At 38.5% G+C, this 22,620-nt stretch overlaps 1 protein-coding gene and 1 pseudogene across 1 annotated transcript in view; one reads left to right on the top strand and one right to left on the bottom strand.

Moving 5' to 3' along the window:
* HGSNAT (heparan-alpha-glucosaminide N-acetyltransferase) overlaps positions 1-20,854 on the bottom strand; it is a 29,499-nt gene extending 8,645 nt beyond the window's left edge. Inside the window, exons 1-11 of the mRNA XM_039853927.1 lie at positions 20,690-20,854; positions 17,186-17,301; positions 13,043-13,179; positions 12,702-12,823; positions 10,297-10,366; positions 7,520-7,589; positions 6,714-6,823; positions 5,073-5,149; positions 4,320-4,350; positions 2,771-2,931; positions 1,490-1,605 (exon numbers count right to left, since the gene is read on the bottom strand). Coding sequence (XP_039709861.1) covers positions 1,490-1,605; positions 2,771-2,931; positions 4,320-4,350; positions 5,073-5,149; positions 6,714-6,823; positions 7,520-7,589; positions 10,297-10,366; positions 12,702-12,823; positions 13,043-13,179; positions 17,186-17,301; positions 20,690-20,816 — 1,137 coding nt within the window. The 5' untranslated portion in view covers positions 20,817-20,854. The remainder of the gene's footprint in view (positions 1-1,489; positions 1,606-2,770; positions 2,932-4,319; positions 4,351-5,072; positions 5,150-6,713; positions 6,824-7,519; positions 7,590-10,296; positions 10,367-12,701; positions 12,824-13,042; positions 13,180-17,185; positions 17,302-20,689) is intronic.
* Positions 20,855-22,420: 1,566 nt separating this feature from the next.
* Positions 22,421-22,539, top strand: LOC120595742 (uncharacterized; annotated as a pseudogene).
* The last annotated feature ends 81 nt before the right edge of the window (positions 22,540-22,620 follow it).

Raw genomic sequence — 22,620 nt, 5'->3', positions numbered from 1 at the left:
CAAAATGGGGAAACAAGTCAAACGTCCATCAGCTGAGGAATGAATATAAAATGTGGTACATTCACAAAATGGAATGGAACTCACCAAGGAATCAATTACTGATAAATGGAAAAACATGGATAAACCTTGAAAAACATTATGCTAAGTAAAAGAAGCCAGACACAAAAAGCCACATATTGTATAATTCCATTTACATGAAATGTCCAAAACAGGCAACTCTATAGAGACAGAAAGCAGATTAGGAATTGCCTAGGGCTAAGAGAGTTGGAGGGAAAGAGGAGTGGCTAGTAGTAAACATGGGGTTTCTTTTGGGGTAATGAAAATGTTCTAGAATTAAATAGCAGTGATGACTACACGACTCTGAATATACTAAATATCACTGAATTATACATGTCAAACATGAGTTTTATGGTCTATGAAATATATCTTAATAAAGCTGTTCTAAAAAATAGAAGTTAAAAATAAATTTTAAAAGAGGAAAATGAAATTAAACTCTTGGAGCTATTCTGGCTGAAGGAAGAAGGATGCAAACCACCTAACCCCTTGGCGTCCCACCCAGCCTCACTCCATCGTAGTGCCCCTGGACGAGCCTCCACAGACCCTTAAGTCCCACATATGGCTAATCAAGCCTATGTTCACCTGCACATGTCTAGTCTCACTTCACCTTAAGAAAAGCTAGTAGGGGGTACAGGAACATGGGCAGGGAGGGCAGAAGAGGTAAAGGAGTAATGATTAAATGTACTCGAAGAACACATAACTGAGCAATCATGACAGGAAGAACCAAGAGAATTTGGGATTTGGTGATGAATTTGCTAATTACATGTACAGAAAGAAGCTAGAAGACAAATACAGCTCTACTTAATTTATTATTAAGTAGGACCATTTGGGGAAGAATTTAAACATTTCCACCTGAATTTTTACCTCCATTGGGAAAAAAAAAATTGCTGTCACCACGTAAACTCAGCAATTTATAGTGAGATAGAAAGTAATCACAAAAGAGCCGACTCTCTCACATACTTCTTACAAAGAAGAAATAGCCAAGAATATGTCATTCTCCTATACCCCAGCTTGGCACTTTTTCTCCAAGTTAAACCTCTGTACAGATGCTGATATGTTATATGAGTTTTTTTTATATATATATATATACCTTATATCACAAGGGATTGGAAAAACTGGCAGTCATGTCCCAAAAGACTGAACTAGCAAACTAGATGATAGTAATATTTAACGCCACCCATATGCATTTGATTACTGGGCACTTAAAAATTTGTTAAGAGAGTAGATCTCATGTTATGTATTTTTTACCACAATAAAAAAAAAATGACTGATATAAAGACTAAATAAAAATAACTAATTGAAGAAAAAATAATGAATTTGACTAACAGAGTTAAAGAGTCTATTGAAGTACAATTCTGCATTCAGAACTAAATGAAGTTCTAAAAACTATACAGTGATACTCCCCTTTAAAAAATATATATAGTTTTCTCACCACGGTACAACTCTCAGGCACAGGTTTTGCAAAGAGGAGTTCTAACACAGCAACCACAAAGTAAGTCACCCCCAGCCGTTGGAGCACGCCAGGGATTCGCAACTTATCCCAAGACACTGCAGAAGGTGCAAGTTAGGTGAAGGTTAGCCAGCATGTCTCATTTCATCCCAAGATACCATTACTTTTTTCTAAGGGGGAAGACATACCTATATGACACCTGAGTAAGTCTTTTTTAAGCTCTTAGAGTTAGAAATACTATATATGGTCAGGAGACGTGGCTCAAACTCACAGCAGGAAGCTGGTCACCTAGGAGACTGAGATGAGAGCAAAAGTGTCTTCCTCAGGTGTGGAGATGAAGCGAGGACTACCTTTGTCCCTGAAGTTCATCTCCTGGCCCTTTCCCATTAGGGTTACAGAGTCAACTCTCACATTTATCAGGAATTTGCAGACCCACCACAGGCCACCAACTGACTCTCCCTGCCTCACAGACTACATGACTGTAACACTGGAAGAGAGTAACCCTATAGTGAGCCTTGTAATGTATCCTCCTGGGAGCAGTGGCCCACTTTTAGAGATCTATTGAATCAACTTTTATGTGACATCTTTCCTTGTGACCCCAACCGCAAGTGACCTCTACCTCCTCCTAATACCTAACATCTTAGTGCTTCTTGCCTGAGGGGTTCGTCTGGCTGTTGTCTAGAAAACCACATCCTCTTTTGCTAATGACACTGTAAGCCCCTTGAGGACATCAATCATTGCCTTTCCGGTACCCAGTACAGGGCTTCATCTTTCCCTCAGCTTTCCTGTTTTCCTCACACTGCTAAAACAATGACAAAGATGTCATTCCTTCTCAGCAACCCAGTGGACATACAGGTGGTAACAAAAGTGAATTATTGAACTGCCATACAATAGCCTTATTTGAAAGTTGATGAAATAGTGGCAGAAGGGCATGGTCTGAGGACCAGGTGACTTTGTCTCGTCCCTACTCTGCCACTTACTACACTTGGATAATATGGAGAAAGCCCTTCAACGTCTCATGGCCTCAGTCTTCCTTTGTGTACCAGAAGGGTTTGGGTGGTCTTAGAGGCTCCTCCCAGGTCTAAAAGTCCAGGATAACAATACTAACGTCCAAAGTTATACAAGCATTATATATACTTTTCTAATAACTGTTCTTTTTGCAGGTTCCTGAGATGGAGGAATTATACTTCTTTTAAATTACAACATGTTTCCACATTTAAACTTGAATATATAATATACTAACAGGGGGGAAAAAATACTTACATGGACCAAGGCAATAATTGGGGTTCACAATGAAAATGCCTATACAGATTAACAGGAAACTCCTCCATGTAACTTTCCCCAGCAATCTGAATTTTGAACATCCCCGCTGCAGTATGGAAGTCATTGATAGAAAAATCGAAGACCCCATAATAAATACAAACCTGAAAAAAAAACAGCTATTACTAGGTGGCCATTTCCAATGTTTTTGCCTATATAGCATTAATATGTTATAATCTACTACACAAGAGAAGCAATATGTGATTTTCTTAAAGTAGTCAGTCACTGAAATGACATCAGGTTACTAGTGGAGGAAGAATCAAATGCAGCCCTGTGGAGCTGTAAGGTTTGTACACCTTCAAGTCATGTCTTAGGAGGAAATTCATCAGTACTAAGTGCAATTTCCAAGGACAACTGTCCCATTTAGTTATCAGAGAGAAATGATGATGAAGATGCCACAATCCAAATAACTCAACATTCACTAGCACGCCCTCAAATTCCACACATTTCAATCATTTCTAATTCACTCTTGATCCTGAAAGAAAAATGAAAGCTATATTTTTTTCTGATTTTGTCTGAGCCACATATCTCTCCATTCTTTTACTATAGTAAATTACCTCTTTAAAAAGAAAGTCAGAATAGTAATTTTTCTAATTATTTGGCAAGGGGATAACAGAGATAGCCATTTGCTCTTGCAACACTCCTTTGTGTCCCTTGGTTTCCTTTCTTGGGGTCACTTAATCAGGTAAAAACCTCTAGAAACAGTAACAGGAACCAAGCTACTTTCCTGTAGGGAACCTCACCTCACAGAGAATATACATAAATAAATACCAGGTCTTTGGGCACGTAAAACTTCCTCCTATGCAAACCTGTCTCAAAAAACAAACAAACAAACCCAGTTCCTCCCCCAAAAAACTGAGTTCATATAAATGATGAAATACCTGGAACCAAAGGCATAAACCAATAGCCAGGATTAGCTCCTAATGATGGAGCAAAGTCACTTAAAGTGTCACAGCTAAGACACAAATTCTACACTGTACGGGAAGTCAGGGTCCCTCAACAAGGTGAGCGAGCCACAGATGACCAGACACAGAGCTTTGTTACTCTACTATTATTCTAAATTTTAATTTATTAACATCATTGCCCTATTGCAAACTTATCAGAATTCCTTGATACCAATACACTGCATTTCTTTTAGAAAATATGATTCTTACGCTTATTTTCAGGATTAGTGGAATTTAACTACATATTCAGAATTTATGACTTCCTACAAGATTCAAGGGTCTTAAACATCATATCTACATTAACAAAACATTCCCTCTGAATTCACTCATCTTTTATATGCACACGTTTTAGATAAGCAATATGCCAAGCCTAAGAATTATTTGGCAGCAAACTTTTGGAAAGACCTCATAACAGCAGAGTCCTGTGAGTAAACACAGGCCTGAGGCCCAGAACTCAAGGCTGGCCTCAGAGAAAGGTTCCAGCATCAGCTGAAAAGAAGAAACTGAAGATGACCTATAGAAGAAATGATGTTAGACTGCCAACTCACCATGGGAATACAAGGTCAGCCACTGTCAGTCCTGCAGAAGAACAAAAGCACAAAGAGTAAGGAAAAGGATTCTAGAAAGTAATTCCTAAATCTAGAATGGCCCCATTATAGTCTGATATATATGGAAAGTAAACTCACGTAGAGAGTTCACAGGAAAACACTGTGAAGTAACACACACAGACACTCCCTGGGGAATCTGCAATCAGTCACTGGGCCTGGGGCATTTCCTAAGAACATAACTGAGCCCGAAGAACCAAATAGAAGTTTGTGAACAAATCTGTTATCTTTCAGCAGTGCTACTCAAAATCCATTCTTAAACCAACCACCAAGCCAAATTAACAGCCATTACTCAGCACAGTCAGACTAACATTGGGTCAATGGCAGCCCAAGGAGCACCAAGAGCCTTAGAAGACACATACATGGCTGTACTGAAAGGCGAAACTAGAATATGACATTTATGACTAAGTTCTTAACATCTTCTGCAGAGTTCCACAGTCCTACAGCAGAGACCTTTGGAGCCTACATGTTATTACAGTGAAGTATTACAGAGCCACAGCAAACAAAAGGAAAACCAAACTAAAGAGCTAATAGAATAATCTGAAGGTCATTCTACGGAGGCAAAAGATCAGTGGCTCAGACAAGGCTGCTGGAGTCTTATCTCTGGAGCTCCTGGGGGATGCTGAGTGATTGTCCTGCCCACAGTCCTCTAAGAGGTCCTACAAAAATCAATGCCACCTTCAGCAAATATCTTACCATTCCAACTCGCATGTTTGAAGTACCAATATTTTCCTCCTCCATAATTAACAAAGACCATGAGGATGAGAGCTATCCTGTAAAGCAAGAAAGGACATGCACTCAGGGCTTGCACAGGTAACAAGGAATGGCCCAAGTGCCGCAGACACACTTATACTCACAAGGTGCAGTCATGACTCAAGATGACACTTAAAGAGCAAGAAAATATTACTTCTATTAACTACAATTAGGATGCTACACTGAAGTCCTTCTGTTGCCAACACGATGATGTCTTAAAAATTAACGTGACACTATATAACTTGAAAATAAAGCAAAACATTTCCAACTGCTAATTTTTAGAGCTCTCAGGCTAAAGAACACTAGAGTCAGAGCTGAGGGTTCAAATCGTGGGGCCTTCTCTCTTATTAGTCATAAGACCTTGAGCAAGACTCTTATCAGTTACCTCAGTATGCTTCTCTGTAAAAGAGAGAACATACCTCACATAGGAACTGCTGGGACTATTAAGGAGAATAATGTATATTATAGCACATAACCAGTGCTTTGCAAATTTTACGTACTTAATAAATGTTAGTTCCTGTCTACCTGCGAGCATCTCACCTCCAAAAGTGACATGAGAAAGAGAAATACAATAAAATTGATTCTGACTATGCTACTGTTTGATGCTGATTCTGTAGAATGTGGGGAATGAAGATTTTAGTATGTTAATAGAGTAATTTGTGGGGACCCTAGAGCCTAACTGCCTAGAATCAAGTCTTGGCTTAGTCTCTGAGTGACCTTGGGCAAGTCACTTAACTCTGTGGTTTAATTTCTTCATCCGTAAAATAGGCATATTAAAAGTATATACCTCATAGGATTGTTAAAGAGAGTAAATAAATTAGGACAAGTTAGGACAGTGCCTGGCACATAGTGAGAGCTGAAAACATTTTAGCAATTATTATTATTATTGTTATTGTTATTATTACCTGGCTTCAAATATACATAGCACTCAGAGCTCTGGTGAGGCAGGGACAGAATTAGAATTATAAGGTTATTACTGGAGTTTGAAAGACCCCAGTGGGTAGAAATGGAGGACCCGATACCAACATATTTATTTTCAGCTATATAGTTTTATACTTTATTTTCAGAGTTTGGTCCTGGCCTTCAGTCTTCTACCAGAACTATAAAATAGTAACAATTTACTGTATGATGCTGTGGATTTGCTCTCCAAAGGGCCTGATATTCTAGCTGGTTTGCTAGCGGTGGTGATGAATGAGGACTGACTCTTTCATTTGCTGGTGTTTCATTTCTAAATTGGCTCATCTTCTCATTTGTCAAACTACTGACCAGACATGGGGGTGCAGATGGACAAGGGGCTCCACATACAGCTGCTTGTCCAACGTAAGTGACCTTAACCCAGCGGAATCTACATACCAGTAGAAACTGGTTCTGGCCTTGTCTCGCTACTGTCTAGCAACATATTACATTGGCTATCATGACAGTTTTCAGCTAAGGAGAGGCTGCTGATTTATTTTTACTGTAAGAAATCCTTTCTAGCCTAGAAAGTAAAAGATATATAAAATACCTTAAGTTAAAAGTGTTTATGTATAAACATGTAACCCTAGTCGACCTGTGCCCACAGTGTCACAAGGCAGCCCCACATACCCCCTGAACGTGTCCACACAGCGGAGGCGCAGAGGCACAGCAGACAGACGCCATGCTTCCAGTTGGGTGTCGTCCCCGAGCTGGCCTGCCCTACTTGGAGAGCCTAGCTCCTTCAGAAAAAAGGAAATACATTACAATTCATAATGCTAAGGAGTAAATTTCATACTTTATATATCAGGGGTGAAATTTACAGAGTGGAAAACTAAAGACCATTATCCCGAACAAAATTTTAATTTGCTTTTGTAAAGATCCCATCTAGAGGTTTGGTTTTTTCACTTTTGTGTGTGTCTGTATGCCTTCTGTTGGGCTTGCAGTGGCCATGTTGATAAATGACCACAAAGAACTGGCCCATATGTATATCTGGTCCAAGTATACAAGCAAATATGTCCATAAATGAACATAAATATGCCCATAATGAATTTTTTGACACAAATAATGTGTTTCATTATCTTAGCAGGCCATCAAATTTATAGATTAAATACTAATCTCTCTTTTGTTTTAATATTGACACTCTCAACTTAACTGAATTGATTCAACAGTAGTGCCCTCAGAGAAAAATGTCTCCACATCCTGCATCACAGTGTAGGCCAGAGTTCCAGCCTCACTGAAAATATAGAAGGGGACAGTGCCCTCTACAGGAGCCGAGAGAAGGCTGCTCTTTATTAAGAATACAAGACACATGCCCTGGCCTTCCACAATATAAATAAGATTAATTAAACCAGATAATAAAGATTATTAAATAAGAAACTGTAAATTCCAAATCTGGAAAACCACCCAGACCAACATGATGTAGTCTAATAACTCACAGAATTGATGAGGCGATCAGTTTCCCGAGAATTTATTGCTTTGGAAATCCAATTATTAAAGTCATCCAAACTGTAAATAAATAAAAGGCTCAGTTAATTTGCTTTCTTTGGAAGAATTTCAAAATAATTGGATATCATCTTGAAAAAAAATTAATTTAAAGTTCATATTCCATACAAGTCAAAGAATTAAAACATTGAAAGCTTTTTAAGAGTAGAAATCGAAGTTTGTAGCAGCAGCATTTTCAAATGCTCAAACCTTACAGCATGGTTTCCTCATCAGTAAAACAGAAATAAAGATAGAGCCTTCATTCAAGAGTCAGTGGGAGGGTTTAATAAGATTATTATTCCCTGGAACTAGAACCGTTATTAATAATACTATTAAAATTAGAATAACAAAAAAACTGAACCAAATGCACTCGATACAAAAAGGACTAAACAGGACTAAAAGGACGCCTGTGACAGGATAAGATACAGCTATTAAAATAACAAGAATGTGGGTTCTATGCATACAAAGAAATACAAATATGAGCAAAAACCCAACATGCGGACTTGATTACAATTAAATAAAAATGCATGTATGCATACTGAGAAAGTTTGAAAGTAACTTTGGAGTGATTCAAACAGTTACTACATTGGGTTCTTTTTCTAGAAGGGTACTTTAGTTCAAAAAGATATCTAGATGATATTAAACTAATTCACATGGCTAACAAAAGATAAATATATTAACTGATTTTTTTTTTTTAAATGAGATTTCTACTTGGAAAACGATTTTTGAAAAAGTGTATCTTAGCCTGGCAAAAACAACCCCACCCTTTTGTTTTCCCTAAACTTTGCACATTTGAATTATCCAATGCATAGGATTTTTTTTTTTTTCTTTTATCACGGGAAGTTTCAAGCACATGCAGAAGTAGACAAACTAGTACAATGAATCTCCATGGACTCATCGCCCAGCTTCAACAAGTATCTACACATGGTCAGTCTTACTTCATCTAGACTCCCACTGCCCCTTTTCCGTGCCATCTTAAGACTGATTATTTTAAAGAATCTCAGATATCATATCATTTCCGTATCATACCCATAAATATTTCAGTATGTATCTCTAAAAGATAAGAACTCCTTTTATTTTTAAAAATAACATGTTAGTACATTTTTAAAGTGTCAATAATTCCTTAATATCATCAAATAGTCAGTTTTTTCTTATAGTTTAATATCAGTATCCAAAATGATTCATATAGCCAATGCATATATGTTTAATTTCTCCTTTTTTCCTCACAACTCAACTCCTATTTCTAGTTTATTCAGCACTGATCACTATCACATGAAAAACATTAAAAGAGAGACAACTAAGGAAAAGTAAAAAGGAGAAGTTAAAATATTTTAAAATTAAAACATTTAAAAAGCACTTAATTTTCTTGAACATGCTTGCTCTCTTGATGAAAAGAGAGTGGCTGTATTCTTACTATATTTTTCATATTTCTTTCTGGTTCAGACAAATCTGAACTTCCCCAGACTTTCATGCTGGGAAGTGACAGGGCAAAGACAAGGGACATTTGCTTTGCCTACAATAGCAGTCTGCCCACGGGCTGCAAACGCAGAATCACATGCAAAGAAGAGTTTCAGTTCCACAGTGCGGTGAGCTGGTATTTCTTCCCTTCGCAAGAGCTTGATTATTGGCTACCAATTACTTTACAAAATGATGTAATAGACCCATTCATATTAAAAGCACCAAATGAAAACACCCTAATAAACTGGACCAGTTTATTTGCATCTAATCCAAAGACTGACAAAATAATACCTTAATTCAAAGACATGAACCCCCTCTGCTAGGATTATACACTGTCCACAAAAAGCAGTTAGGTTAAACTCTGCTCCTAAGCATCATATAGTTCTTTTACGCCTACACAAGTCAACTTTCTCCTACATGGACTTCTTTCTAATATGCACAAAGGTAGAGGGTCAGAGTGCATAAACTCCCAAAGTTGCAGGGTTTCCCCCAAACTAGCAGACTTAAAAGGCTAGGTTCTCTTTCTTCCAATTTAGATACAGCTCACCGATAAAATATTGTGGTCCTTCTTGAGACCCTAACAGGCTGAGCCATGAAAAATCAACCTTATTCCTTTTAAAACATGAAAGAACTTGCCTTTGAAAAGCGACTGGCCAGGCCTGGATCAATTTTATTTTATTTTTCTTTTCCAATCTACTAATTCGCTTTCACCAGAATCACTGTTAACCAGAGGAGAATTCCCTCTCCAAGCTACTAACCCTAACCAAGGGAAGGAGTCCACACTGCGGTCCACGGGTACTGCACCTCATCCTCCAGGTCTGCTGCCAGATGCCCAGTCTGGTAGGGGCTGGGAAGCTGGACTAGAGGGGTGGCCCCAGGGCTTAGAACTGGAGAGAAGGGAGAAAAGTCTGACATGGCAGCCATCTCCTAAAATCATCGTAGCCCACTTCCACTCTCTACGAAGCAGGATGTGAAATTCTCTTAGGAAAGAATTATTTCTCAAGCTTTTTCTTCTACTTTTTCTGTCATTTGGGAGGATTGAAAGCGAAGATCCATTAGAACGAGGTTATCATTTCCGTGAAGTCAGGGATCATCTCTAACTCTATACTGAATCCCTAATACCTAGGACTGGACTGGGCATGGTGGACACATTAAGTATTCATTTAATCAAAGAATAATGGTCATTTGAAGGGTCAAACTACCTACCCTTCCTGAATATGTTTTTTCTATATTCTTCTTTCCCCAATTGTGTTCTCCCCTAACATCTGCTTACCTCAACAAGAACCTGAGAAAGCACACTGCAATGACAACTGCTAGTCCAACAAGGAACGCGATACTCACAGCTAGAAAAGTAACAGAAAACACATTATCACCAAAAATATCATCAAAAGCATCAAAGTTGTTATGTCACTACACTTAATCTGTAAATGAAAAATAAAAACAAATGAAAATGGAAACAAATGAGGAAAAGCCTATATTCTTACGCTAAATTTCCTATAAACAACTGAGAACACCATGAAGGGAGTGCTAATTTTCATTCTGAAAAAATATCAAACATACACAAAAATACAGAGAATTGTAATAATAAACCCATATATGCCCATCACCTAAATTCTGGAATTATCAAGATATTGTCACTCTTGCTGTGTCTATTACTACTCCTCTCTCTGCTTTTTAAATTCTTTTTTCGCCTATAGTGCTTTTAAGCAAATCCCAGACACCATGTCATTTCATTCCTATGTATTCAGTAGGTATCTCTAAAATAAGAGTCTCGTAAAAGACATATCAGCATCATGCAACTCCTGTCATGACCCACTGAGAAGGGCAGAGTATCACTTCTGCAGTAATCTGCCAAAAATGTGTGACTTCTACCTAGTTATGAGGAAACAGCAAGTAAACCCAAATAATAAAATAATTGGCCAGTCCTCTTCAAAAGGGTCAAGGTCATGAAAGACAAAGAAAGGCTGAAGAACTGTCCTAGATCAGAGGCGGGTAAGAAGCCTGACAATTAATTGCACTATGGGATGCTGGATTGGGTCCTGGACCAGAAAAAGAAAAAAGTTAAAAGGGACAACTGGAGAAATTTGAAAAGTCTCTAGGTCAGTAAAGAGCACTGTATCATTTGTTAAGTTCCTGGATAACTGTACTATGATTATATAGTTTAGGGGTTTAGGAAAAGGTGGGTAAAGGGTATATGAGAACTCTTTTTTGCAATCTTTCTATAAGTCTAAAACTATTTCAAAATTAAAAGTTTCTTCAAAATGGGCCTTTTGTTATATAACCACAATGTCAGACAAAAGTAAAAATAATTCCCTCGCTAACACTGTGTCCATATTCAGATTTTTCTAGTCCCAAAAATGTTTTCTGTAGTTAATGTGTTCAAATCAGGATCCAAACAAGGTTCATGTCTTGCATTTGCTTATGTCTCTTCAGTCTCATTCAGTTATAAGCAGCCACTGACTTGTTTTAAACGCCAGGTCAGCTGCTGTCTATTAGCAAGTCTCCCATTCTAGATCTGTCAGATGCTTCTTCATGGTGTCACTGAACTTGTTCTCCTACCCACCAAATGTTCTATAAATAGGAAATTAGCTGTAAAGGCTTGACTAAAAAGTTCATCTCTTTCAGGAAGAATACGTCACATATGGCGCTGTGTCTTTCCCACTGCACTGCATCACGTGCCCCACGTATGCGTGCAGCTGGTGAAAGCCTGACCACTCCCAGGTAAAGTTCCCCCTTCATCTGATAGTATCATCCACTCATGATTTTTGCCTACATCAATTATTTCATGAGGGGATGCAAAATATTCTGCCTTTCTGACATTAGCTGGAATTCTTCTCTAAAGAAATTTACCCTCATCATCTAGGACTATTTAGTTATTCTAAAATACAGTTAAAACAGAAAAAGGACAAATTCTTAGATCTTTCAATTGAAAATTTTAAATCACGTAAGTTAACATCAGGAGTCCTTGTTACCTTGAAAGGCAACCAAAGTACTGTTTTTGTGTTTGTTTGGGGAGGGGGACCTTGCTCTTTTTAGTTTCATAATGAACTCTTTGTTTTTTTGTTTATTCAATGTATTTCCATCAATTACATCCATTATTCTTTTTAATACCTAAATCGTCCCATGCTGGCCCTTTCATATTGGCTCTTATGTTCCTTTGACATGATCCCACAGTCTTCAATAGCTTCACCATGAATGGTACTAATAATGCCCCTGGGACTTATTGTATTACCTAATGAGAGGCTCAGAATGACAGATTTTCTTCAGTAGAGGTATTAGAGAATGAAAGGTCCCTTCTTAACCTAAGGGGACCTCTAGACTGTCAATGTAAGACACATACAGGAAATATTATACCCTAAATCCAAAACTAAGGAAGATACTTGACAGTCAATTGCTCTATTTCCAGTTTCTTTCCACTGCATTAACTTTTTTGGTTTATTTATGCTTTATAATTAAACAACTATGAGTATATGTTGACATATATAATTTTCTTTATATCATATAATTTTCTTGATATTTTACATACCAATGACACAATAAATACTTTATAAATCTACCATAACTATCAGATAAGCCATAATCCAGGTTTTAAATTACGCAAAGTGTTACAAACAGTAATCAAAAATGAAAACCTTTAAAAATGCAAATTTAAAAAATCAACAAAAAGCATATACATACGAAGGTTACTGTCAACTGGATTCTCATTGACAACTACGTCACAAGCAATTTCATTGACTCCATTATGGACGTGCTTTACCAAGAGAGAATAGTTTCCAAATTCACCAAATTTGTATTCCAGCCTATAAAGATTAGGTAAAATTAAAAAAATTGATTAGATCCAGAAAAAAAAAGACTTAGATTCTGATTATGACATGAAGGCAGAGTGATACTCATTCCTGAGTGCAGAGCAGGGGAGATATAGAAAAACATTTTGAAGGAAGAAAAAGCTAAAACCAAATAGGAAAAAAAGTATAAAGAAAATGCAAACTTCAGTAGGTCACAGCAAAGCAGGCACAAACCTACAAACTTCTTTCTCTTCCAAGGTGTCATTAAGTTGCAGGATGGATCCGTGCTGGGTGCTCACAGCAACAGCTGCAATGCTAGGCTTCCCAGGTTTTCCATTCCCTGAAACATTTACCAGAATCTGAAGCAAGCACTATAAAATAAAAACACAAGCAAACTGTTAGAGGTGTTTGAAAGTCTGTTAGTTGTTGGAGGCCATGAACATCCAACTAAACATACTGAGACGACTTTTCTTTCATATTTACAAAAAAATGTTTAAATTTCAATAATTTAGATAAAATTTTCCTATATAAACTATATGTTGCTATGGAACTGTACAACCTTTTCTCATAGGTAAATTTTTCACATAATTAACCAATACAGCATACATTAACTCTTTCATTCTATTGTTTTTATTATTTTTAACAAATAAATGTCCATGATTCTACCCAATTTGCATATTTATAATTTTAATGGTTACATTATATATTATAATTGTGAGTTTAAATATTATAATTGTGAGTTTTTAGATTACTTTCAAAGCTTTTTTCTTTTCATATGTAATTTACATAAATTATATTGTTTTTAAAAATAAATATATAATTTATATGAATTGTATTTTATATGTTACCGTGTTTTAAAAGACCCACACATGATGCTCTTATTCATTTAAATTCTTTCCCTAAATTTCCAAAAATAAAATTACTGGGTAAAAAAATAATCATTTTAACCATTCTTATTACATATGCCAAATAGTACTCAGATAAGAAAAACTGCAATATATTTATTTCTCATTAGCCTTCCCAGGATTTAAAAATCATTTTTCTTTCTGTTCATATACTAGATATTTATGATATCACAGCATTAAGATTACATTTTAAAATTATCAGATTAAATAATTCAATATTCTTTTGCTATTTTGTTTCCTATGGTGTGATCCACCATTTAGAAACCAAATTCCCTTGAACATAATTGTAGAACTATGTCGCCCTCATATAATGTAATATTCAACTTTTATCTATCAAATATTTCCCTATCCTAGTGCTTTCATCTTGTTATATTCTATTGTTTTTAATTATAAGTGTTTAAAATTTTATATAGTCATGATAACCTGGCTTATTATTTCTATTGCTTCATTGGTTTAAGACTGTATTCTGCCTTTTTTAGTACTTAAGTTTGTAGAGGTTTTTTAAAACTTGAATCCACTTCGAGCATTTGACAAATGGTATACAATAATTCTAAATACCTTTCCCCGTGGTTTTATTTGTAATATGTTAAATTCTTGTGTAAATTAGCTTCTCCTTCTTATATTCAGTTTAGTCCTGGTCTTTATTTTTCTTTTTTGGCTACATAAACTATTGTGGCTTTGTAATAGATTTTACCTGGTACAATAAGTCTCTATACTGCCTGGTTCTCCTTTTGTGCTGTCTTTTGATTCTCTTGCTCATAAATTTTTCCAAAATATCAACAAATTTTGGAGTTATTTATGCAGGCCCTATAAAGTATCTATTGATATAGTAACAGCAATTGTGTTAAATGTATGAATTAATTTGGGAAGAACTGCCATTTTTCCTGTTTGGTCTTCATATCACGGTGCAGTGCACTGACTATCGCTTGATTTAACCTATATTTTTCCCATTAAAATTTCATCATTTTCTTTACTTATGAGCCCTAAGGATTCCTCAAGAAAAAAAATATGTCAACATAAATACATCTTTCAATATGCTAACTTATTCTACTTGACAGGATTTTATTTAAGATTTTTGAACTCATGTTAACTAGAAAAATTGGCCTGCATTTCTTTTCATATCTTTGTCAAATTTTAAGATGAATGTTTTATCTATACTGCAGAATAAATAAGATATCAAGTCATCATTTTGGGAGTGGGGGGTGGTCATTATATTTAGGGTCAATTTACATAGACCGAGAATTACTTATTATTTGAAAACGTAGACAATTTTACTTATTTTTAGGTAAAGAAATTTGTTATAACTTTCCAGATTTCTTAACCAGTTGTTGATCTATTTATGTTCTCAATTTCTTGAATTAATCTTTATATTGCATTTTTTGAAGGAGATCAACTTTTGAATTTCAAATTTATCAGCTTACAAGTGTTCATTAGACAATATTTTAATTACAGGGTTATATATATTCTAATTTCCAATATTATTAATTTCCATTGTTCTCTTAAATTCATCAATAATTTACCAATCATGTGACTCTTATTTTAAAAAATCATCCCTTGACTCATTCCTATTTAAATTTTTTTCTCATTTTCCATTATATAGTTATTATTTTTATTGTTTTTTTTTTTGTTTGGAGCATGATATTGTTTGCTTTCCAAAACCTTGAGACCCCTACTCAGTAGCTTTACATTTCCCCTTTTCTTTCTGATTAACATAAAGCAGGATCCTGAGAATAAAGGGACGTGCGTCCCAGCACTGCCACATAACAACTGAGTAACTCAGGAAAAAGTCACTTTACTTCTCTTAATCTCAGTATTACCACTTGCAGGATCCAGATATATCCTCTCTACTAGACTGTTGTGAGGATTAAAATAAGATATAACATATGCAAGACAAGGAGCAACCTCTCAGTAAAGAGCAGCTACAACTTATTAGAAACACTTAAATAAAATTTTTCATGAGAATTGCTTTGGCCAAATCAAAGACTTTTCTATGAAATATTTATATTTTTCTTAGACAAAATTATGCTCTTTTAAACAAATTAACAATTTTTTTCTTGATTTAGTCTTATGTAGTTAATTCTGTTTTTTGATTCTTCAATCTGGCACCAGCACTACTGTTTTGTACCAATGATCCTACTTTTTTTATTCTAAAGATGCTCTTACTTGCCTTGGCTAATATTTTGCTATGGCTAATATTTTGACGATGCAGTATTTCTTCCCCTCGACTTGTTTTCCAAAGATTTCATAACTTTATAAAGTCTTTTTAGAGAATATTTTGCTTATTCACAAATTATTTATGATTCTTGTGGCTTTTAAATTCAGCTATTCTTGATTTTTGTTAGGATTCTTTTAGGTCCTTCTTATAGGTTAAATCTTTTTTTTTGTCTTGAGCTACTTTTTTTAATATTACAAATTTTCTTTGTTTCACATTACTTTACAAAGCTTTCAATGGGTTTAAACAAATAGAGGAAGTCTCATGTATTGCTCCATCATCTTTTCAACTGATACCCATACTAGGGGTACTCCATACATCAAATTCCTCCTCTAAAGGTGGTACACTGAAGCTCTCAATTTTATTTGGAAATAAATAAAATTTTATTCTCTGGGAGAGGGGCTGGGGAGCTGAGTGAAAAAGGTAAAAGGATTAAAAAGGACAAATTAGTAGTTACAAAATACTCACAGGGATGTAAAGTACGGCTTAGGGAATATAGTCAATAACATTGTAATAACTATGTATGGTGCCAGGTGGATATTAGACTAATTAGGGGGATCACTTTGTAGATTACATAAATGTCTAACCACTATGCTATACCCCTGAAACTAATATACAATAATATTAGACGTCAACTGTAATTGAAAAAAATTTTAAAACAGAGAGTATTCCTCTACTTAGTTTGAACTTATGCATGGTTTACTGTAAGACTGCATGTCCCAAATTATAATTCTTCAGTGTTTCCAAATAAATACATTTTGCTGAATATTTTATTTTACATAGAAGAATAGCCTTGTCCTTTAAAAGCAACAAGGCCTAGAATAGATAAACCAAATTCAGATAAAACAAATTCTTTATCATCAGAGAGGCCGATCCCTGGAATAACTGCCACTGCTTCAACATGTGCTTCCCCACTGTCGTCAACCACTGTTGTCCTTGAAGAACACTCAGGTGTCTCACTTCCTTCTGGTCCAGGAAGAGAGTTACACTTCAGGTGGAGGAGTAAAATAAAACATGGCCTATCAATTTTGCTCATCACTGAGAACTGGGTTTTTTAAAAGATGGGTAGTGGAAAAGATAAGAAACCAATGTTGCTCATTGCTAGGCATTCTCCTTGATTGTATTTCCTCTGCTTTTATAACCTGTTTGTTTCCTTACCTATAAAACTGAAGTTAACATGTGAAAGGCTTCAGGTATGAGCATCAAGGATCAAACTAGCCCCAAGGTAAACAATATTATGAGCGCGAACACTATACCTACATGATAACAATGTTCAGAATTCCAGTAGACAGACAAGTTTGTCCCGAGTAGTTCATTATGGATGAGCAGCAAAGCCTGGTCCATCTTCAGCTCTACATGCCATTTTTTGTCTAAATCTGGTAAGAATTAGGAAAAAAAAAATTAAGAAAGGAAGATGCCTGAAAGATGTGTTAGAGACAAAGTATACCTGTGTGAATGCTGGCTTCATGGAGTGCTCCTCAAATGCCTGCACTCTGGGGTCTCTAACCTCTTACTTTGTATACAAATGCCTGCACTCTGGGGTCTCTAACCTCTTACTTTGTATACAAATGCCTGCACTCTGGGGTCTCTAACCTCTTACTTTGTCTCTAACCTCTTACTTTGTACACACACCCAGATCCCCTTTTGCACAGGTCCCTCTACTACAAACAAGGACTCAGTAGACACTATTCACATCCAGTATGTAAAAAAACCATGTAAGGACCTTACATTCATCAAGTGCTAAGATGTGACTGGCACTGAATTTAGTAGTTTCCACATACCTTCTCTTTGACAGTGTGACAATCTCATGAGCAAGGTATAGTCTCCATTTTACAGATGAAGAAATTAAGGCTTACAGAATTAGATAACTGTCAATGGGCACACTTTTTCCATGAAATTACTGTTTTTAACTCAATTTGTGTGATTCCAAAGTCCAAATTTTCCTCGACCGTGTTACTCACCTCTCATCACAGCATGGGCAGTATAAGACCTACGTAACCCCAAAACTACTGGGTTAAGACACAGGCAGCAGGGTCCCTGGAGGATTTGAACTCCCTTTAAAGTCTGAGAAGCTCTGCTCTATATCACTTTGGTTTGGAGTTCCGGATTGCCTTCTAGTTTCCACAGCAGATTTGGGACAGATAAGGACAGAGGATGAGTCAGTCTGAAGAGCAGAAAGACCCACTGCTCCATACTCCTGCAGCTTAGAGCTCCCCACTTTATTAGATGCTTTTAGGAGTCCACGAAGACCTGTACATTCTAAGTTTACAAGTTTGGAGGAAAACAAAATGAATTATTATTGGCTAAAGTTAAAGCAAAATGTTTCATTGAGACCAACTGGGCCATTTATATCTATTATATGAAAGAAATTAATTTACCCTCTAGCTTCTAGACAAATGAGGGAAAAAAGAGAAATTGTTTGATAACATAACTAGAAAGGTAATAATCTAACCTCTTTTATTTCATAATATGAAAGCTTGCTTGAGGGCTATAAAAAACAGAACCAAAAAAATATTAAAGCCCTGACCCCACCCCAGACCAATTAAATCAGAATCTGTGCCCAATCAGCATGATTTTTAAAATGTCCTCCCCAAAACGACAACAAAAACTCCCCCGAGTAATTCGAACAAGCAGCCAAGGTTGAAAACAACAGAGAGACTGAGTGGAAAGTCAGGGGATTTTGACACCTTTGTACTTTTTTGCATTATTTGAACTTTTTTTTTTTTTAAACCAATGAGTCTGTATCACTCACTCACACATACAGACACAAAGGACGCAATTCCGAAGCCTTCCAATATGACACTGAAATTGAACCTGATGCTTAGTTTCAAGAAAAAGCTGCCAACACCCCACACAGATGACTTTAGAAATACCAAGGCAACATTCAAAGAGTGTTATCTACAAAAGAACTCCCTCCTCCTTTTCCTGTCTAACAATGTCTTGGTGAGGAAAAGGGGGCGGGGGGGTCACTGTTCAATAGTCCTGTAATGGTGCTGTTTATATATTAGACTTTTATTTCATTTCCAAATATTTAATTTCTAGTTCTAACTCTCTACTCAGGAGTTCTTTGCTGGGCATATTTTAAGACATATTCTACTTAATTTTTTTTTCATTTGAAGTAAAATTGAGTCCTCAAATCACAGGAAGATGGAATTCTTAGTAGGAAGTTTTCCAGTGGACTCCGTGGCACCGAAGGTCTGACCATTCTCTCAACCCAGATCGGTGAAGGTTCTGGGATGGATCATTTAGGGATACTATGTTCTCTCTCACCACAGGGAATTACTATTTACAAACTACCTTTTTTCCTAAAATTATCGTTATGAATTGGAGCTACAATGCAAAGAAAGAGCCTGACAAATTGTGACTGGGCAGATTTATGTAACCTCTTGGGCTCGGTTTCATCAAAAAGAAGGGGAGTGGACGAGATTGAGCTCCCGCGGGGTGGAGGCAACACACAAAACAATCAGCTAAGATGTTTTTTTCAAAATTCATTGTCGTCGCCCTACAAGATTCTGATTGGGGAGCAGCGGCAGTCTGAACTACACAATGACACTAAAACCCTGGTTATGATACAGAAAAGGGGATGAGAGGAGGGTTCAAAAGACGATAGTCCGACCTTCCCCAAACGCTGACCGAACAGAAATTGCTGCACATGGCTGATTCCCAAACCCTGACCTAAGCATCCTCTGGGGAAGGGCTAGGGCCTAGGATCTTCTAGGGTCCTGGGATCCCCGTTCCAGGGGTCTAGAGTGTATATTTTTCACCATTTCCCCTGGTGAGTTTGGAGACCAGGCAAGCTGGGGAGACACTGGATGAGCTGTCACTCCTCCCGACCACACATTAGAATCTTCCCTCTCCCCTCAAGAAAAACCCCTGCTCGGCCCCTCCAGGCCGCGAACCTTGCTCCCAGCTTCCCAGCAAGCTTCCTCAACTGTTCCTCCCGTCACCTCGGAAGTAAAAAGTTGCCCGAGAGGCTGGGGATAGGTTCGCTCCAGATCGGACTTCGAGTTTTAACGACCAGCCGCTGCAATCACCGCCCTCCCTGCGCTGCCTCCTGCTGAATTTTATTCTACAACGGCGGTACACTCGGGAGTGTAACCTCAGTGCGGAGCGAAGGCTTTCGGGGTCCAGCTCCGGACCAGCGCTGACGCGCGCGGGCGCCACGCAGCTCCAGCCGCGGGGCGGGGCGGCGGCCGGGTTCCAGCTTTCCCGCCCCGCAGCTGCCAGCCTCTGAATCCTCTGTCCTCCGGGACAGGGACATTATCTGTGCGGAAGTCCCGCCATACGGTGGACTAGACAAGGAATGCGTGTCGGATACACCCTTCTCGTCCAGTCCGCCTTTTATCTAGCTTTGCATCTGGGAGGTACAGGTCTCCCGATCAAAACCACTTGACTACTAAGGCGAAGTCGCCTGAAGACGCTGGGGGGCTCGCGGCTCTCCAGGAGGCCGGCGACCCCGCCCCCACCCCGCTCTCCCCGTGTCTTCCCTTTTGTATGGGTGCCGTTCGGATACTGTCCCTCGCCCCCTGATGCGCGATGCGGTGCCTGCGACATCGGCCAAACGTGCTACCTGACCCGGGGCTGTTCACAAACGCGTAGTGTAAACAAAAACTCTAGTTCCGGATAACTAACTGCTTTTCCGAGCGCTCGCCCGCCGAGCGTCCCGAGCCGGGAGGCGGCGTCGTGTCGCCGGAGGGAGAGGATGGTCGTGCGCCCCGCGAGCCGGGCAGCCGTAGGGGCCGAGGGGCCGCTGCGCGCACTCACCTCGCGGCGGTGCGGCCTCAGCGCCGTGCTGCGGGGCGCCGCCGGGGGCCAGCAGTGCGGCGCTCAGCACGGACGCGGCCAGCAGCAGCGCGGCCAGCGCCAGGCCCGCGCCCGGCGCTCCGCTCATGCCGCCTGCCGCCGCCACGCGCCGCCGCTCCCGCCCGGGCGCCGCCTGGGCTGCCGCTCCTCCGCCGCCGCTGCCGCCGCCGCGCTCCCGGGCTCTGCGCTTCTCCGCGGCGCACGGCCGCGCGCCCGTCATCGCCTTCCCCTCGAATGCCGTCATAGCCGCCTGAGTCACCCACCGGGGGCGGGGAGAATGCAGGAGCCCAGAGCCGTGCGGGCCCTCGCGCGAGGGTTCCAGAGGCCCGGCCACTCTCTGCCCTAAGCTCAGGGAAGCTCACTAGGTAAAGAGCCAAGATTCTCTTCCCTTGGTGCAGTGCTTTTGGTCCCCCGGGAGAGAAACGCCGATAAGAGAGGCCTCCTGCAGGCCACAATCCACTGCTCGCGTCTCAGACCACTCCCCTAAGAGACATTCTGCTAAATTCCTGCGTCCAGCCATTCACCATACAAGTAGGTGTTAGTGTCCTCTCTCTGCTGTAATAGAAATGCCATGCTAAGACAGAGTCCCAGTCCCAAGGTGTTTACTATCCAAGGGGAGAAATGAGACTTAAAAGCCATCATGTGGTACCACCTCTTAGAAAGCTCTTTGCTCATCTATGATAGATAAAGGCGCGCAGGCGCGATTACCCCGCGGTTGCACTCCTAGCTATACGCCCGTAGAAACTACCACACTTATGAGAGGACATGTACAATAACGCTTGGAGCAGAGTGGTTTGATTGCAAAAACCTGTAAACGATCTAAATGTCCATCAGTGGAAGAAATGGATAAATTTGTGGTATAATATATACAACAGTAGAAAGTATCTAGTTACAAGTATTGACATGGATGAATCTCAAAAATAAGGCAAAGGAGAAAATGAAATTGCAGAAATACCTTCGTAATAACATGTAAAGTGTAACGCCAAGCAAAACAATGCCTAGGGATATAAGTATATGTAATAAAAGTGTAAAGACACATATGGAAAGATAAACACACAGCTAATATGACGCTTGAAAGACTAAAGTTTTTTCCCTTGGGTCAGGAACAAGGCAAGATATCTGCCCTCACCATTTAATGGTCCTAGTCAGTGCAACAAGACAAGAAAAAGAAATAAAAAGCATTCGAATTGGTTTTATTCAAACACGGAATGAATGTATATGTGGAAAATCTTGAATCTCACCTCGCCCCCACCCCCAAATTACTAGAACTTATAAGTGTATTTAGCAAGGTCACAGAATTGAACTAGAAATGGATTATACACCTAAATGTAAAGCTAAAACTATAAAACTACCGGAAAAAAATATAGGAGAAATTTTCATGACCTTGGGTTAGGCAAAGATTTCTTAAATAGTATATACACTATTTGAAAACACAAACTTAAATAAAAGACACTTAAGAAAATGAAAAGGCAAGCCTCTGGCTGTGAGAAAAGACTTGCAAAAGATATATCTGGTAACAGATTTAATTCCAGAATATATAATCAACTCTTAAAATTCAATAATAAGCAAATTATTTTAAAATAGGCTAAAGATTTGGACTCTCACCAAAGAAGATATGTGAGCAGCCAATAAACATAGGAAAAGTTTCGCAGCATCATTTATCTTTGCGAAAGTGCAAATTAAAACTACAATGGCTACGGCCATGCCACCCTGAACATGCCCAATCTCATCTGATCTCGGAAGCTAAGCAGGGTCAGGACTGGTTAGTACTTGGATGGGAGACCACCTAGGAATACCAGGTGCCGTAGGTGTTTAAAAAATAAATAAATAAATAAAACTACAATGAGATGCCACTACACACCCACTGGAATAGCTAAAATTAAATGGGCTGA

Source organism: Pteropus medius, unplaced genomic scaffold (assembly GCF_902729225.1).
Source record: "Pteropus medius unplaced genomic scaffold, Ma_sr-lr_union100, whole genome shotgun sequence".
Lineage (NCBI taxonomy): Eukaryota > Metazoa > Chordata > Mammalia > Chiroptera > Pteropodidae > Pteropus > Pteropus medius.
Note: the sequence above shows the minus strand (reverse complement) of the source record. Positions and strands in the feature narration are given on the sequence as shown.